The sequence below is a fragment of the Durio zibethinus genome, chromosome 4 (assembly GCF_047325235.1).
Source record: "Durio zibethinus cultivar Kanyao isolate XHJ-2024 chromosome 4, ASM4732523v1, whole genome shotgun sequence".
Lineage (NCBI taxonomy): Eukaryota > Viridiplantae > Streptophyta > Magnoliopsida > Malvales > Malvaceae > Durio > Durio zibethinus.
The window spans coordinates 12,403,603-12,422,923 of NC_143165.1; the positions used below are offsets into that span (position 1 = coordinate 12,403,603).

The 19,321-nt window shown below is 29.3% G+C and overlaps 1 protein-coding gene across 1 annotated transcript; it reads right to left on the minus strand.

Moving 5' to 3' along the window:
- Positions 1–96: 96 nt before the first annotated feature.
- Positions 97–2,226, minus strand: LOC111287715 (premnaspirodiene oxygenase-like). The gene is made up of 2 exons (XM_022878387.2): positions 1,324–2,226; positions 97–944 (listed from the first exon to the last, which is right to left on the minus strand). The coding sequence occupies exons 1-2, from the start codon at positions 2,224–2,226 to the stop codon at positions 324–326; spliced, it is 1,524 nt and encodes a 507-aa protein (XP_022734122.2). The 3' UTR covers positions 97–323.
- Between the last annotated feature and the right edge of the window lie 17,095 nt (positions 2,227–19,321).

Genomic DNA, 19,321 nt, shown 5'->3' on the forward strand with positions numbered 1-19,321 from the left:
ACACCTTTAGTATACATTGTTGTAGCATTGAGGCAAGGAATGAAAAAAACAAAAAAGAAAAAGAAAGGAAAGTAGAGAAGAAAATTGCATAATAAAACTACTTGCTGCTATATTTATTATCTGCTGAACTTGTACAAAAAGCATTAGGTGTAGTGGTTACGATGTATATAGACCTAATAATTGATATATTGGTGTTTGTTCAACATCTTTAATAACACAACCAAGAAGCACAATTCAAAATGATATTTTCTTATTACCTTGAGTGCTGTTCACTGTCAGTACCCAATTCTGATACAATTTTTTTCTTTTTGTCTCAATGCAACTCAGTTGTTAAGAGAAGAATAAGGGGTTGCAACCAAGCACAGATTATTTTTTCTTCTAACTGAAGCTCCCAAAACCTCATCCATGTCAAGATCTTCAAGCTTTTTTCCACCTTGAAGTTTCCAGTCAAAATGATATAACAGCTGTGCAAGAGGTAACTCAACATTGGCAATACCATACACCATGCCCGGACACATCCTTCTTCCAGCACCAAATGGGATGAATTCAAAATCAGCCCCCTTGTAGTCAACTGAACTATCAACAAATCTCTCTGGATAGAATCTGTCAGCTTCATTCCAATAGTCAGAATTCCTGCCAATTGCCCATGCATTGATGATGACTCTGGACTTGACTGGTATATCATATCCATTGATTTTGCATCTCTGTGAGCATTCTCTTGGAAGTAGCAGAGGAAGAGGAGGGTGCAATCTTAAAGTTTCTTTGATGACAAGTTTCAAGTACTTTAATTCATGTAACCCTTCAACATCAACATTCCCTTTTCTATTGAAAACCTGCCTCACCTCTGCCTGTGCCTTCTGCATAACTCTTGGGTATTTCAGCATTTCTGACATTGCCCATTCTAATGTTGCGAGTGATGTATCACTCCCAGCAACAAAAACATCCTGAAGTGGTATTAATTATTAAAAAATTAGGATTAAATTTTGTGAATTTTGCTTCATGAGTATAGCAAGACAAATAGTAACTTTCTTTTTTTTTTTTGTGCTAGAAAGTTTAGGGTGAGGAGGAGAGGCGTTAGCATTCTAGGGTCAGGACAGATCGCAAACTTAAGAGAGTATGTACTTTAGATTTACAGATTGTCTAGGGGATCTTATGGCAATAGGATTTGAATCTAAACATTACAAGTGAAGCACTCGAATCTTATCAATTCAACCAATCCCATTAGATTAGATAATGATAACAAGTAAATTCAGAAGATCATTAATTAATCAAGCAAATTTTAAAATGCAAAATAAAAAGTATATTTGAAATAGACTTCCTAACCAAGATTACTGCTTTGATGTTGTCAGTTGTTAAAGGAAATTCAAGGTCACCATTCTCCTGAAGGGTCAAAAGAACATCCAGAAGATCATCCAATTCCCTCTCACTATTCTTTGGCATTTCGTTGCTAGCTTTATGTTCATTGATGACAATATCAAGAATCTTATCTACTTTTCGATGCAGCCTCTCAAGTTTAGGCCTCAATCCACTGAGGAACTGAAGAAATTTGACTGAAGGGAACAAGTCTACAAGAGTGAAACCTGAAGCAAACCGTGTAATTTCCCTGAAAAGTAATGTGAATTCATCTTTCTGATCTTTGCATTTCCCACCAAAAGCAGTCCTTGAAACAATTTCATATGTGAGAGAACACAGCATGTTACTAAGGTTGACTGGTGAGCCTCCATTTGAAGAAATTGCTCTAACCATCTTTGATACCTCTTCTTCCCTAATTGGACTGAAAGATTGCACACGTTTTGAACTTAGCATCTCCAACACGCTAATTTTTCTCAGCTGCCTCCAATAGTCTCCATAAGGTGAAAATGCAATATCTGTTGAATTATAAGTTAAAATATTTACAGAAAGTAGATGAGGCCTATTCGCGAAAATGATGTCATGGGTTCTCATCACTTCTGCAGCAGTTTGTGGAGAAGAAACAACGATGTTTGAAATTTCTCCAAGCTGAAGGTGCATCAAGGGGCCAAATTTCTTGGCCAAATCTCTTAATGAATGATGGGGTAGAGAACCAGCAAGGAGGTGCATATTCCCGATGACAGGCAACTTCCATGGCCCTGGTGGTAGATTTTGACTTAAGTTGTTGGTCTTGAACCTCTTCCCCAGTTTCAGCAACATGAACAAGAAGATAACAAAAGTGAACAGCATTGGAAAGGAGAAGAACAGGTGCTCCATGGATGTAGAATGTTAGATAGTGTTATGGCTTGCATTCCATCCACTTCTATGTTGATGATTTATGTAATGGTTCTGCATTGACTTCAGTTTGTCTTCCAGTTGAGTTGAATCTTAAATCTACTCATTTCTTTACTGTTTGGGTTTGAATTTACTGAAAGATTAAAAAAAGGTAACTTTTCTTTAGATAAATGTCACTTATTTTCAATTCTCTTGACAGTTTAAATACTTGTTAGAAAAGAAAAGGTAAATATTTGTTTTCAATTGATCTGTCAATTGTTGGATGTTGATTATTTTGGAAAATTTGCCTTCATTATCAATTTTATACTAGTTTCAATTTGCCATTTTTTTTTGGTTAAAATATCAATTTGAAATATAGAAAAATAAGAGTATTAGGTGTATAAAAATGAAAAACAAATTATTTTAGGATATTAAAAAAAATGGACCCAAAAAAATGAGATGATGGGAGCAGGGATAAAATTAGGATTTATGGTCAGTGTAGGCAAATATTTTAAGTTAATTTAAAATGTTTTTCATTGAAATATAAATTAATTTTAAAAATTAAAAATAAAATTAGCATGTGTAATACTTTTGTATATGAAAAAAATATTTTGCAATATAAATAATATTTGCATAATTAATTATATATTTTTGATGAATATAGCCTAATCACTATTTAGATAAATGATCTTTCATAATAGACACACACACACATATATAAATATATTAATTTAATAAAATTTTACATACAAATTTCTTAAAAATAGATATAATATGTGAAAGAATGAAATAAAATTAACATATCTAATTTTATTATTTACTTTTAATATATTAGTTTTATTATTTTCTTTTAATAAACAAATATATTTGATTTTTTATTCAATTTAATTTGGAGAATAAAAAGTGATTCTTTTCTTACATATAATAAAAAGAAGAATGAAGACAAAAATTTATATTAGTTAAAGATGATTATTTATTTTTATTTTTATTATTTTATATTTTATATGTTATTTTGTGGTGTTAGAAAGTGATTAAACCATTTAAGTAATGCAAGCTCCAAGTCTCATTACCCCAATAAGATCATCTTGCATCAATCTAAACAAATTATTAAAAAAAATTAAAAGTTTAAACAATTTCAAATTCTCTAAAAGTGATTTACTTCAATTTTTACAAACTTGAAAATATATAAATATATATTATAATAAATTTGCTTAGCATTTAAAGTATTAATGTTTAATTACTAGATAAACAATAAAAAATTTATTGTATTAACCTTAATTTAGTTAGGACAAATATGATCACAAAAATTTTCAATGGGGGCAAAATTTTAAATTTTTAAAATTTTTAAAATTTTTTATAATAAATCCAAAAGAAATTTAAGAATTTAGTGAGGGCAACAACCCCATATGCTTTATGTAGATCCGTCTCTAGGGAGTAGCATTTATGGACAATATTGATATGATATGTTAATCTAATATTAGATTTTTAATTTTAATGGTCAAATTCAATTAATGGTAGACTAAAGTGACAAGTACATTATTTTAAAAAAATGTTCATCCTTTTGGATTTTTTTTGAATTTTTAATTTATTGGTCAAATTCAATTCATGGTAGTCTAAAAGTGATGAGCGCATTATTTAGAAAAAAATGTTCAACCTCTTGGATTTTTAATTCTAACGGCTAATTTCAATTCATGATAGTCTAAAAGTGACGAGTGCATTATTTAGAAAAAAATGTTCAATATTTAGAAGAAAAAGTTCAACCTCTTGGAATTTTAATTCTACTGGCTAATTTCAATTCATGATAGTCTAAAAGTGACGAGTGCATTATTTAGAAAAAAATGTTCAACCTCTAGAATTTTTAATTCTAATTGTTAAATTCAATTTATGATAGTCTAAAAGTGACAAGTGCATTATTTAATGATAGTCTAAAAGTGATGAGTGCATTATTTAGAAAAAAATGTTCAACCTCTTGGATTTTTAATTCTAATTGCTAAATTCAATTCATGATAGTCTAAAAGTGACAAGTGCATTATTTAGAAAAAAATGTTCAACCTCTTTCTTGGATTTTTAATTCTAATGGCTAAATTCAATTCATGGTAGTCTAAAAGTGACTAGTGCATTATTTAGAAAAAAATGTTCAACCTCTTAGATTTTTAATTCTAATGGCCAAATTCAATTCATAATAGTCTAAAAGTTACGAATGCATTATTTAGAAAAAAATATTCAAACTCTTGGAATTTTAATTCTAATTGTTAAATTTAATTCATGATAGTCTAAAAGTGACGAGTGCATTATTTAGAAAAAAAAATTCAACCTCTTGGATTTTTAATTATAACAGCTAAATTCAATTCATGATAGTATAAAAGTGACTTATACTTTATTTTGAAAAAAAAATGTTCAACCTCTTGGATTTTTAATTATAAAGGCTAAATTCAATTTATGATAGTATAAAAGTGACGTATACTTTATTTAGAAAAAATGTTCAACCTCTAGATTTTTTTGAAGTTAAATATTTCAATGTTCAAACCCAATAGTTTAAGATTAAATACATGTCTTTTCAAATTTAACATTGAAGATGATACTTTTCACTTCCATTCAATTATGCAAATATATTATAAACAAATGACCTTATTCTATTCATATTATTTTTCTTCTTTGCCATTTTGTACATATTAGGTTTTTTTTATCCGTTTCGTACGATTAATGTTTTTATCTTTAAAAATATTTAAATAATGTATATATGCATAAATATATATGTGTACATATGTATATATGCACACACACACATATAAGTTTTCTACATTCTAAAAGTTTCTCTTTATTGAAATAAAAATTAAGATAAAAAACAAACTATATTTAAAAAAATAAACCAAAAAATTAAAATAACAATCATATTAAAAAAACATTATTATGAAGAACCAATGAAATCATGAAACCTATAAAAGAAATAAAAGTGAAAAATCAATAAAATTTATTTATATTCTTTATTTTCAAATGATTTATTTTCAAATCATTAATTCGTAGAATATGTATAGATTGAAATTAATATAATAATGATTTGTTACTTTTTGTCTCTCTATTATTAATTAAATTTAAAAATTAGCAACATGAAAATTTTTTTAAATAAGGTTGATTTATATTTCTTTTTCTTTTCAAAGATTTATTTTCAAATCATTAAATAATGAAATATGAAAACCTAAAATGAATAGGGATTTACTTGTAGACACCCTAATTTGTCAGGGCCCAAGCCCATTGCACTTGGTTCAACAGGGTCTGAGCCTAAGCCATTGGGCTTAGCTCAAATCTGGTTCAAATGGGGCAGATTGGCCCTTTTTTATTTTTTATTTTTATTATTATTATTATTTTGGGGTTATTTGTTCTAAATTTTATTTTAATTATTATTATTTTTTATTTTTGTTCTAAAAGGAAAGTTTTTGCCATGACTATGGGGCTAATAGGGTTTGAATTGAATTCAAATATTGAATCTCAATCATAAAAAGAATTGGGATTGGTCAGAAACTCTTCTGATCAATGCGTATAAATATAGGCCAGGCTTGAACAAAACGGAGGACAGAAAACAGAACACAAAAAAATAAGGAAAACAGAAAGCAGAAGTGGGCAAGAAGTGTTTAGAAGGGCTATGGGAATCCTAGGATTGTTAGGATTTTTTTTTGAATTTTTGGCATTTTTTTTCTAGAAATTTTTTGGAAAATTTTCAGATTCCAACGAAATTTTTCGGCATCGATTGAATTTTTTGATAAATTTTTTGGTGACAGTTGAATTTTTCGACAAGCTTCCCATAATCTAACCAAGTTCCAGTGCCGGTTGAATTTTTTGACGAACTTTCAGTGAACCAACCTAGATTCTGGTGACTTTTTCCAGAATTCAGTGAAGATTCAACTGGAGTTCATCAGTTTCTAAAGAGAAGGGAGGGAAAGAAAAGGAAAGAGAGAGAGGGGAAGAGGACATCTGAGGTAAAAAGAAAGGATTTAGCCTTTTATACCAGCTCCAAAATGTCATCATTTTGACGTTTTAATTCAACCCAAGATCCTCGCATTTTACCACTGGGCGACCCAACTTGAGCGCTTAACCCGCTTTAACTTGTGTCCCTGCCTTTGGCTCCAGTTGAGTCGAGCCGCAAATTGAGCCATCGAGCTAGCTTTCCAACCGTTTCTTGTGTCTATAGCCGCATTGATCCAGTCACCAGCCAAGCCATTTTTTGTTTTTTTTTTTTATATTTATTTTATTTAGTATTTTTTTTCTTCTTAGTATTTTTTTTCATGATTAAATTTAGGAAAAAATAAAAATAACAAATAATAAATTTTGGGAATAAATATTAATTATCCCATGATGGAATTTATAGAAATTTCAAATGGTAAATTTCTATAAAATTCCTATGTGAGAAATTTTGTCTAAGTTTGTTCCAAATTGTGGAATAATTTAGATAAAATTTCAATAGCAATAATTAATATTTATTTTCAAACAAAAAAAATAAAAGTAAAAAACCATAAAAATATAAAAAATTTTGGATTTAAATACAAATTACCCAAGGATGAGATTCTTAGAAATTTTAAATGGTAAATTTTCTAAGAAATCTTTAGGGGAGAAATTTTCTCTAAATTTGGCCTAAATGGTAGAATAATTCAGATGAAGTTTCAATAAAAGTAATTGTATTCTTTTCCCAAATAAAAATTTGGATTGAAAACATGTGAGAAACTCCCAAGGGTGAGATTTTTAGAAATTTTAAATGGTAAATTCCAAAGAAATCTCTATGTGAGAAATTTTCTCTAAATTTGGCTCAAATGGTGGAATAATTTAGATGAAATTCCAATAAAAATAATGGTCATATTATTTTCTTTCCAAAAAAAAAAAATTTCTAAATACGCCCAAATTGTGGAATAATTAGATATATTTTCAACAAAAAAATAAGACTAACAAAATTTTTTTCAATGACGGAGCCTCTTCAAGATATCAAATGAGATTCTTGAATACTCTTGAGGTGATGAAGTATTTTTTAAGAGTTCTACTAGATTGATGGAGAATCTTAAAAATTATTTCCAATATTTAACATAAAATTGAAAACCATTAGACTCAAGATCTTAGGATAAGTTTGAAATAATATGGTACTATCCTTTGGATGGGCATGTGGGGATGCTATAACCTTCCCCACATGTAATCGACTCCCGAACCCTGTTCTGGTTAGTAGACCTGAACTTATTCTTTTAGGGACCCTTAGTCAAGCTTATGAACTCCTTAAAGGGATAGATTCATTAGGTGGCCAATCACACATAGATAAAAAAGATTGGTGGTGACTCCATTAATTTGTTAAGTTTAGCTATAGATTTTCGGATCTATATGTTATGACATTACTTAGACATGTGTAAAACTAAATTAGTTTTACACTATCTTCTATCTTTTTATATGTTTTATATTTGATAATCCAACCTTTAAATTTTATGCACTGCTCAAATAAAAAATGCATGCTAAATTTTAAGTAAATGTAAAATATATAACTATTTGTACTTGTGATAATAATAAAATGTTAATCATTAGTATATATTGAAATGATATTATTCTTAATTAAAATGATAAGAATATTGAATTGACTTGAAATATTATGTGAATAATAGGTACAAATAGATTATTAAATCTAATTGTCGATTTATAAAAAAAAAATCGTATATGAAGTTAGAAAATGGTGTAAAACAAATTAATTTTATACTTATGTAATTTGATCCCTCAGTTAAAATTAGTGTAATATTTTTTATGACTTTTCATATCTTTATCATTTTTTCTAAATTCAATTGTTAGTAGAATATGAAAAGTTTTTAAATATAAATTGATTATGAAAAGATTGAAACTAATATGATAATATTTTATAAATTATCTTTTTTCTATCATTTTATTTTGTATTGGTGGTAGAAAATTATGAAAGTTTGAAAAGTTGATTTATATATTTTGTTCTCTTTTTAAGTATTTGTTTTTAAATAATTAATTACTAAAATGTAAAAAAAGAAAAAATAAATATTCTAAGCTATCGCATTTTATTTTTGACTTCGAATAAATATTGAATTAACAACTTAATATAATATATATATATACACATCATTAATGAGCATATTTATTATTCGAAATCTAATTATATATATAGATAAATATGATAACTCTTTGTATTCTATTTTTTATGTTAATTTATTAAAAAAGTAATACTTGCAAAATAACAATAAATGGAAAATAAATTATTTTTAATATACTAAATCAAATAAACAATAAATTTTTTTATCTCTTGTTTATATTTGTATGTTTTAAAAAGTACGCTATCACTAAAAACTTAGGTTTTAAAGGGATCAATGACAAAACAAAAAAAGTAAAGGAATCATTTTCATTAACTAAATGAAGGTGCTATCGGGCCAAAAATTATTTTGAAAAGGAAATCTAAATAAGTAAATACATTTAGATAGCAATGAGTTATATTAATTTGACATTAAATCTCTAATACTAATTCTTTGGTTTAATGTTATGAATGATCTTTGAATTATAGTAAAATATTCGATGTGGTATTTGAATTTTAAAAATCTCTAATGAAGTACTTAAACTATGAATTTGTTAACTAATATGGTTCTTACCCTTAATGTGGTTAGCTCTAAATGATGAAATGTGGCACACAAACAACCCTCCGAATATCATATTAATTAACAAATTCATAGTTCAGGTACTATATTAGAGATTTTTAAAGTTTTGGTATCACATTGAACATTTCACTATAATTCATAAATCATTCTTAACATTATCCCTGATTCTTTTTGTATATGTACCTAGAAGTAGAAACTTATATGCAATTTCTATTATAATGAATTATTTTTTAAAGCGCATGCTAATTACCATGATTTCAATAGTAGAATAAGATTGATCAATTTTCATTAAATCCTTAGAGGGTGTTTGGTTCACAGAATTTTAGATTTTGGAGAAAAGTGTGATCCCTGAAAAAGTGTGGATTCCTAGAAAAAATTGATTCTTCATGGCATGAGATTGTTAGATTCCTATGTTTGGTTGGGAGAAAAGTTAAATTACTTAATCATGTATTTTTACTATAATGTCCTTCATTACATAACAAATATAACGTATTTGTCAAAAAAATAATCCATAATTACTGCGTTTCAAATACTCAAAATGCAGTACTCGAGTAGGAAAAAGGTTTAAAAATATTACTCAAATACTACATTTCTATTCATAGAAACACAATAATTGCAAGACAAATATTAATTTTTCCTTCCATTCCATTAGCAATCATAATTATATTATAAGTATTAATTGTCTTACAACTGTTAATTGCAAATTTATAACTAAACAACAAATGCCCACAAATATTTTAAATTTATGACTCAAATATTGCATTTCTATTCATAGAAATGCAGTAATTGCAAGACAGATATTAATTGCAAATTTATGACTAAATAACAGATGCCCACAAATAATTCAAATTTATGACTTAGATACCTTGTTTTTATGAATAGAAACACAATAATTACAAAATATATATTAATGTCCATGTACATCAGCAATCATAATTGCCTTACAAGAATTAATTGTCTTACAAGCGTTAATTGTAAATTTATGACTAAATAACATATGCCCACAAAATTTTCAAAATTTATGACTTAAAATATTGCATTTCTATTCATAAAAATGCAGTAATTGCAAGACATATTAATTTCCTTTCCAATAATATAAAAGAAATTTATTACTAGTCAAATACTCCATTTTATTCAATGAAATGCAGTAAATAATCAAATTGTTGTGTTTCAAAACCTCCAAATGTATTCAAGTTGGAAAATTACAAAAAAAAAAGGGGTAAGTTTCATTCATTTGGAATTTTTTTTTGTTTTGTTTTGGGTTTTGTTGATCCTCTTGTCAATCTCTTGATGGACTTAGCTTGAGTTTTTAGGTGTTTATTATGTATTGTCCCTCTCATATTAATAAAACATTATGCCTTTGAAAAAATTAAAGTAAAAAAAAAAGAAGCAAAATTTAGTATCTATTGGCTCTAAGATCATGTTTGGTACATAAGCTAATGGATAGGGTAAGATGATAATCATCATATATTATTTTTAGTTTGTATCTAAAGAAAGGGATATGATTACAACGAGTATTAGTTATCCTCTTGGTATAAGATGATTCAATCCTTCCAAACTGAAGAGGGTTATTTTTAATTCATTGGATTGAACTTACATATCTTATTATACCTTTAAAAATTATATCAATAATTTAAATTTTATAAACTTTAAGGAAGAATAATTTTAATCAATAAATAAATTATCATATCTTAATCTTGCATAAATTAAATACAAGATAGGATGTCATTATTTAATCTAATCATTTTCATAATATCATTTTATCTTATCCTATCATAATCTTGCGAACCAAACACATGCTAAAAGAATAAAATTTGCCAATATTCTTTTATAATGCGAATAAATTACTCTCATCTTAAAAAAATAGATCTAATAATTTTAGACATGACATAATGACAAAAAATAAAAATGAAACAAAAAGATAAAAATGATATGGTTTAAAATTGAAAAAACTCGTATATGAATTTGATAAAAATAAAAAATATATATTTCGTAATCGATGTATCGATATAAATTTTGACATAATAATTTTTATATTTTATATATGTTTAATATAAAGCAGAAATTATACGAGTTTATGAATTGATAAATTTAAAAAATATAAATCTATTCTTTTTCTTTTATTTTCTATTCTTGAGAATGATTTTTTTTAAAGGTGCATGCTGGAGTTGGATAAGAGCATAAAAAGCAAAGCAAGAAAAGACAAAAATCATGTAAATTCATACACTTTTTCAACTGTTGTTGGCACTTTGAAAGTTAATTTTTTTATATTGACTTTTAAAATTTATAAATTTTGAATAAACAAATTAAAGGCAAAGATGTGTATCATGCTTAAATTGAAGCTAAAAAGGTGTGGGCCATGAACCAAATGTTGCAATGTTTGAAATTTATGCCCTGACCTTGTCCCATATAGAATATGTATTTAGGACGAAAACATAATGATGATTAGGAATGAAATTAATCCTTTAAACTTATTTTTAGAATTAAAAAATTTCAACATATAATCCATGACGTTACATATCTTACTTCTTTAAAATTTATTGATCATTTGAAAATTTTATTTAAGACGCAATTAATCTAAACTTGAATAAGTCCGACATTGTTAAAAATATGTAAAAATTTTATTTTTATATTAATATTTTAATATTTTTATTAATTAAATAATATATCACATTGAATTAAGCTGATCCTAAAATTAAAAATTCGGGCTTGACAGACCACCAAGCTACGGATATTTTAAAAATTGAATAGCCTAAATGTTAGAGCTCTACTTTTGCTTCTCTTTTCGAGTAAAAACTATTTTTTTTATCCAACTAAAATCAATCAAATGCCTTATCTTATTCAAAATTTTCAAAATTTGGATTGAATTGATGCATTTTGATTAGTAGATTTGGCGATTTTTATATTTGTATTTTGTAAAATATTGAAATTCATATATTTATACTGCATTTTACACGAAAATTATGTGTCACAATTTATATCGATACAAAAACATAAAATATATATATTTTTGTTAAACCCATATATCATTATTGCTAAAATTTCAAATTGTGTCACCTTCATATCTTTCTTTGTATTATATTCATATTGTGTCACCGTGTCATATTTTTTATTGTCAAATCTATTGATTAGTCTTTGGTGAGTCGTAATAGTTGAATTTAGAGGCCTATCGAGTCTAATTAGGACTAACTTAATATTATTAATGTGGTTAAAAAAGGTTTGGATTGATAAAAGTATTTTTAAAGTGTCATTGGAAATTTTAAATATTTAGTATTGTTGTGAGAAAATGCCAAGTAATTGAAATGTTTAAATATATATATATATATATATATATGAGTAAACTTCATAAATATACCTTGTGATTAACTTCGACATAAAAGTGCTATCTGTGAAGTTTAAAATGTAACACTTAACTACTCTATGATTTGTCTTATTATTTTTTATTAAAAAATGTTACTTTTTCTATTACTTTTTTCTTTTTTTTTATTTTTTTCTTTCTTTTTAATCTCAATTCATATTTTCTTTCTAAAAATTCATTATGTCTCTATAAAATCAAACCAATTCTTTCTCTAACGATTTAGCTTGATTTGATTTTAGAGAATTGATTTGGTTTTAGAGAGAGAGAATGATTTGCAAATCCAAAAACTCAGTCAAGGCCATTCCCAATAAACAATATTTTTGATTCAGTCAAGCTTGACAATTGAGCAAATAGGGCAAAACGCAAACATGCATAGAACCAAAAGAGAAGAAATATGGGCAGTGAGTAATCTCAAGCAAGTCAACAGTCAATATTCATTCGAATTCAACAACCCAAAAAAAAATAACTAGCAAGCAATTCAAAGCTAAAATCCACAAAACAAACAGCAAAAAATCCACCAACAAAGCCTTAACATAGATCAGCAATCAATGAACCCATAATCGGCAATTAACCAAATCCAAAAAAGACCCATTCGACAATGCAAAATCAACAATCACTCATCAACAAGCAATCATAGACACACAAATTAGCAGTAAAACAGCCGCAGAAAAAATTGAAAAGAAAATAAAAAGTTTTTATTATAAGAGTTTTCAGTTTGTTTTTTTTTGTGGGGCTCTTTCCTCTGGTATTTTGAAATAGAATAAAAAAATATTGTTTTCGATTGTAGGGACAATTTGAAAGGTTTTAGATTTTGGTCTGTGTCTTGGAATGTTTAAATAGCGATAAAAAGTAGCGGCAGCTTTTATCAGATACTGAGTTTTTGTTGGGTGTTAGGCAGATAAGGAAATAGAGGAACAATGCCACACAAAGGAGGAAGGAGACCAAGGCTAATGATTAATGGCAAAGCAGATAGTGGTTTTTAATTGATTTTTGGTTTTTGTTCTTGAGGTTAAAACTGGTAGAGAGAAGTTGGAGGGGTTTGGTTTTGTAAGAGAGAGAAGTTGGAGGGGTTTGGTTTTGTAAGAGAGAGAATGAATTTTTAGAGTGAATGTATGAATTCAGATGAAGAAGAAGGAAAAAATAAAAAAAAAATAATGTTTTTGAATAAAAAATTAATAAAATAAATCACAGGGTAGTTAACTATCATGTTTTAAACTTCAAAACTCATTTTCATTTCAGCCTTAATTACGGGGTATATTTTTTAAATGAACCCTATATATATAAAATAATAAAATATTATAAATATAGAGATAATAAAATAATTTTTTATCTCAAACGTACCTTTTACTGCAAAAATACTTTTTGAAGAATTTTTTTTTTTGTTTGAGATGAAAAATTAAAATTTTGAGCTGAAAAGCTAAATTATTTTATTGTTTAACATTACATGTAGATAAACACAAAGACTATTTTCAGCAAGACCTTATATCAATTTCTTAATTGATTGGTCTGAGTAAAGTTTTGAAACATTAGTGCGGCCAGGACAAGTGAATTGGCCATCAAATTTGGCTTTCTTTTTGGCCTCATTCTTGAGACTTTGAAGGAAGATTTGATAGAAAACAGAAATCTTTCTCTTTCCAAATGTGCTTGTTTATTATTATTATTTGTTAGAAGGGGGTTATGCTAAACCTAAAATATGACTCTTTCCTGCAAATTTTAAACTTTTACAGGAAAATGGCTAAAAAAAAAGTCGGCAAGGAATAACAAACGTGCATGGTTGTTCATGGCATGAGACTAAGCTGTCTAGTGTTTCCTTTTGTCATGTTGAATTCAGTGGCGATCCACCTTATCAATTAGGACATCTTTGGACACCTCAGAATTTGAAAATAAAAAAATAAAAAAAAAAATCACTGGACACTCTAAAATATTTTCAATGGACATCTCAAATTTTAAAAAATAAAAAAAATTAGAAAAATTTTCACTAGATACCCTAAAAATTTTCCATTATTATCTTTGACGTTGATAAAATTAATAAACCTGTTGATGGATTTTTATTTATATTATAAGTGGATACTCTAAAAAAAATCTAATCTGTCACTGATTGAATTCCTAACATATATAGGTTTAGATAAAATCCTATTTTAAATGAAATTTCAAGTAGAAAATGTAAGTTGTATTGCATTTTCAATAGGATGAAATTAGAATAGGGATGTTTATGAAAAAATATAGAAGGAAGTAAAATAATAGTCCTATAATTGAATGTCTATGTACCATCCACATTTTCCATGAAAAAAATTGTGTTGTAATTAAAAAGCACTTTTTTAACACAAAATATTCTTTCAATATTGTAATAATAATAATTATTATTATTACTATTATTCTTTCTTCTTTACAGTATAATATGAAGGTTGAAACAATTTATATCTGTTTTGAATTTTTATGAAAGGGAGTAGCATTATTTATTAAATTACATATTTTTCAAATTAATAGGGTACCATCGTTATTTATTGAGGCCGAGTTTAGTATTATTGCTACGATTAGAAAAAATCTGAGTTGAAAAAAGTGCATTTAAAAAGTATGATTAAAAATTTTAAATGTTTAATATTGTTGTGAAAAAGTATTGTGAATAATTTAAATATCTAAAAATATACATAAAATAATAATATTAGAAATAAAAGGTAATATAGTGATTTTCTACCTCAAAAGTACTTTTTCACAACAAAAATTACACGTATCGAGAATCAAACTTCAACTTTGTGATAATCTTGATCAACCATTTGAGGGAAGTGGATGACCATTTAAATTAAGCTATAAGTTCAAATTGACATTTTTATTCATGTTAATTGGATTGGATTAGTAAATTGAATTAAGAGATTCAAATGATTAAATCAAATGTTATTCCTTGCTCAAAGAAGTAAAAATCATGTGTAGGAATTCTTAAGATTTTTTTTGGTACATGAATTCTTAAGATTTTCATATCCATATGTTAATTGCTCGCTAAAAAGTAGAATCAAAGAGATTATTAAAAAATAAAGTAAAGACTATAGAATTTTTATAAGTGAAACACCTTTATTGTTGTGTACATCAATGGTTATTCTTTTGGAAGATTGAGCTCCTGATGATGCTGTTTTACAGGTTATTGATCTGAGAACTCAGATGGTTTTATTTAAAATGCTAAATCGAGGTGTGTTTCATGATATTAACGACCAAGCGACTAATAGTGACTGACATGATCTGTATGCACGTTGTCTTAGGAGCCTGTCTCTTGTTGCTGCACTCTTTAAGAGATATTTTATTATTGTTCATATATAAATGATTTTATGCCTAAACTTTTGAAGGTGGCAAAGGAACTTTGGCTAGCACAAAGTCTTTTGAAGAAGTCAAGAACACTGAGGCATATTTACTTCTTTTAGATAATTTTAAAACGACATAAGCATTCAAGGTATGCCTTCAATTATGTCCATCTTTTTACTTTGCTTCTAAATTATACTTATTGGCATAAATTTTCTCTCTGTTTTGATGTTATTTGATTATTGCTCTTGGTTGTTAAGCAATTACTGGGTACATTTCAATTTTATCATACGTGCACTTGCACATCATAAATGCTGATCCTTCTACTCTTTCATTCATATGTACATTAGTCACCCGTGTCTCATGTTTGAATTGTCTGCTAATCTCAATCTTCATTGTTAAATACTTGCCTCAAATTGGGGATTAAAGAAAAAGAAAAAGATAGTAACCAGTTAAATCTACTCTAAACTACTTGTAATATTTGGTTTGGTTTGGAGAAGATTCAATTTGTTTCAAATTAACTCTAAGAATGAGAAATTCATACCAAGATTTAACATGAGTAATGACGGATATAGGGCATATGTTTGAATCATAAAATTACATAACAAATAACATTTGTTCACATTTCCTTGGATTTCTTTTTAGTAGAAGGCAGGATTGCAGGAATATATGTCTTCAATCTAATATAATTTAATATTGTTTGTCAACTAAATGAATTGTTTTAAAGTGCTAGTACGCAGAACATAGATTATATCCCTAAGACATTATGATTGGTATTGATTTATTTCAATTAGCTAACCATATTTTTCATATATCTATTGAACTTCGTTGATTAGGTATTTATATTGCTTTCGTAACTTCCTAAAAATGTGTGAGGTGGGAATGGGAAGGTGGCTTGCATTAATACTGAAATAACTTTGTATCCTTTCTGTTCTTTTAATATTTTAAGTTACCTATTATAGTTTCTCTTCAAAGAATATTATCTTCTAAGAATTGATAACTATTCATTGTGTTTTCTTCAACTACGTGCACTTGTAGTCGGTCTGGTCAAGTTATACCCATAGTTGAAAGATTTGTGACGGACTTAGAAGCTGTTCTTGACAATGTAAGCATCAATATCAGTATAACAACAATTGAATTGTAAAAACATATGTTAATTATTCCTTTTTTTCTATGATGTCTGAAGAAATGTCTTGGTCATTTTGTCATGCCCTGGGAGGGTGCACCAGGTGCCCAGGTTCGAGCATTAGCGAACAAGGCTCGAGCACCAGGGATAGTTGTGAGGGTTTGCACAATGAGCTTGGCAGAAGAGTTCAGACCTCCCGCACACCACTTAAGCCTGCCCGCACAACCAAGGCCATGCCTGCATTGCACCTTGATGGGCCCAGGAGAGTTGGACTGATCCAAAATCTTCCAGGAGCACCCAGGATCAGCAACACTCAATGTGGGATCTGGTTGACCCTTATATGTAATCTGTGTATTAATGTGTAATCCCTTATTTTTAGGGATCATGTAATCCTTCAATTTTAGAAGTAGTCATACGATGCTGGGACTATAAAAAGAGGCCACCCCTCCCTCATTTGTACATCATCAAATACTTATTTTCAGTAATATACAGAGTATATTCCAACATTCGGTTGTGTTCTCTTTTAACTTATGTATTTTGCATTTCCTTATTTTTGCTTGCTCGTACGCTTCTTTAATAGGCTGAACATAGGCTAAGGAGTTCGTTTCCTAGCTCAAGGCCGTGCTGAATTAGGCTTAAGACTAGAGCCCATGACAATTGGTATTAAAGCATGTTTTACTTGTTTGTGTTCAGGTTGCATCTAAAGTGTTACGGAGATGGCATCCTAAAGTGATGTTGCTAGCCAACAACCAGAGACCCAGGAGCAAGGCCGTGGAAAGAAGGAAGAAAGCTAGTTCGAAGGACATCTGGTCTACCATGGATGGGAGGTTGTCCAAGGCGGAGGTGATAGTGGGCGATGTGAAGGAAAAGCTTGATGAGGTGGAGACTCACATTGAGGCATTAGACTCCATAGAGGAGGAGCTCAAATGTGAGTTGTTAGCTGCTCTGAATGAGGTCATCGACATGATCACCTAGTGAAATGAAGTCCTGGAGGCCTAGGGGGAGACCGTGCGCAAGGAGATAGATGAGCTTAAGGGGGAGCTCGCTGCTTACAAGATAGCCATTAGGAATGGCATGATTGCTGGAGTGTCTAAGACCTATGTGGAGATTCTCAAGCCTAAAGAGTTCAAGAGGACTAGGGTGATTAAGGAAATAGACAATTACCTATGAGGGATAGAGTAGTACTTTTGGGCTACGGGCATACAGGATGATCTACTAAGGTAAGCATCACTTTAATGTATCTTATTGATGTTACCTTATTGTGATGAAGGCACAGGTGTGATGATATCAAGTATGAAGGTGCCTTGATTGGAACTTGAAAGGAGATCCAAAAAGAGTTTAAAGAGCAGTTTTACCCAAAATACACGAACGATGAGGCACGAGCAAAGTTTCGTCGATTTACTCAGTAGGGGGACATAAGGGAGTATGTCCAGAAGTTCTCTAAATTGATGTTTTAGATTTCATATTTGAGTGAGACCAAGGGGTCTGTTTGCCTTTATGGATGGGTTCAAGCTGTGGGTGAAGCACGAGTTACAAAAAGAGGGAGTTCGTGAACTAGCAAAAGCCATGACCACTACTAAGTTTTTGGTGGAGTTAAAGCTGTAGAACAAGTCAGAGTCTACCAAGCCCAAGGGGAAAGATAGGGATAAGGAGGACTGGGAATGACCATCCAGGGGTAAAGACCGTGATCAACAGTCCAAAGAAAGAGACCAAGACCATTCGGACAAGGACGGCCAAGGCAAACCACTAGTAGGGAAGTGGAAGGCCAAGGAAGATCGAAAGTCGATCTCTTGCTACTTATGTGGAGAGCCACATAGGATACGAGACTGGCCAAAGAAGGATAAGCTAGCTACCATAGATAAGAAGTCAGATGAGAAGCAAAAAATGGAACAACAAAGATTGGCTTAATTGTGCTCAATGTTGTCTAAGGTAAGGAAAATCGTAAGCTAAAAGGATTGATGTTTGTAGATCTGATGGTTACGGGTAAGAAAGTGAGTGCACTGGTGGACACAGGTGCCTCGTATTTGTTTATTTGAATGATGGAGCTCAAAAACTCAGCTTGAAGGTGCACAAGGGAACTAGTACCATCAATATAGTCAACTCTAAGGAGGTTTTAGCCATTGACGTGGCACACAAAGTGGAGTTATAGCTTGGAGACTGGAAGGGTAAGGAAACTATCGAGATAATCCCCTTGGATGATTATGAGTTTGTGACTGGGTTAGATTTCCTTATTCAGATTAACGCCTTCCTTGTGCTTTTTGCAAACTGTACATGCATTCTGGATGAACGATGCCAATGCCTTGTACCATTGAGGCACGAGTCCAAGATTGGGACCAAAGTGCTATCGACCATTCAATTCACTGAGGTGGTGAGCAAGAATGAAGACACCTTGTTGGCTACCCTAAAGTATGAGAAACCTAGGGAATCGAGTCTGACACTCCTTTGGAGGTGCTAGAAGTGCTGGAGACCTTTAACGATGTGATGCCCACACTTCCCATCTTTGACGCAATTACCAGTAGTCTCTAAGACACATCCTGGACCCTATAACTCAGCCAAGTTTTTAACAAAAAGACACTACAACCAAGCAACGAAAAACTCATTTGAATTAACCCCCAATTTGACTAATGCATCTGCAAAAGAGTTTGCTTCCCTGAAGGCATGCACAAAACCCACCATTCCAATACTTTTCTTCAA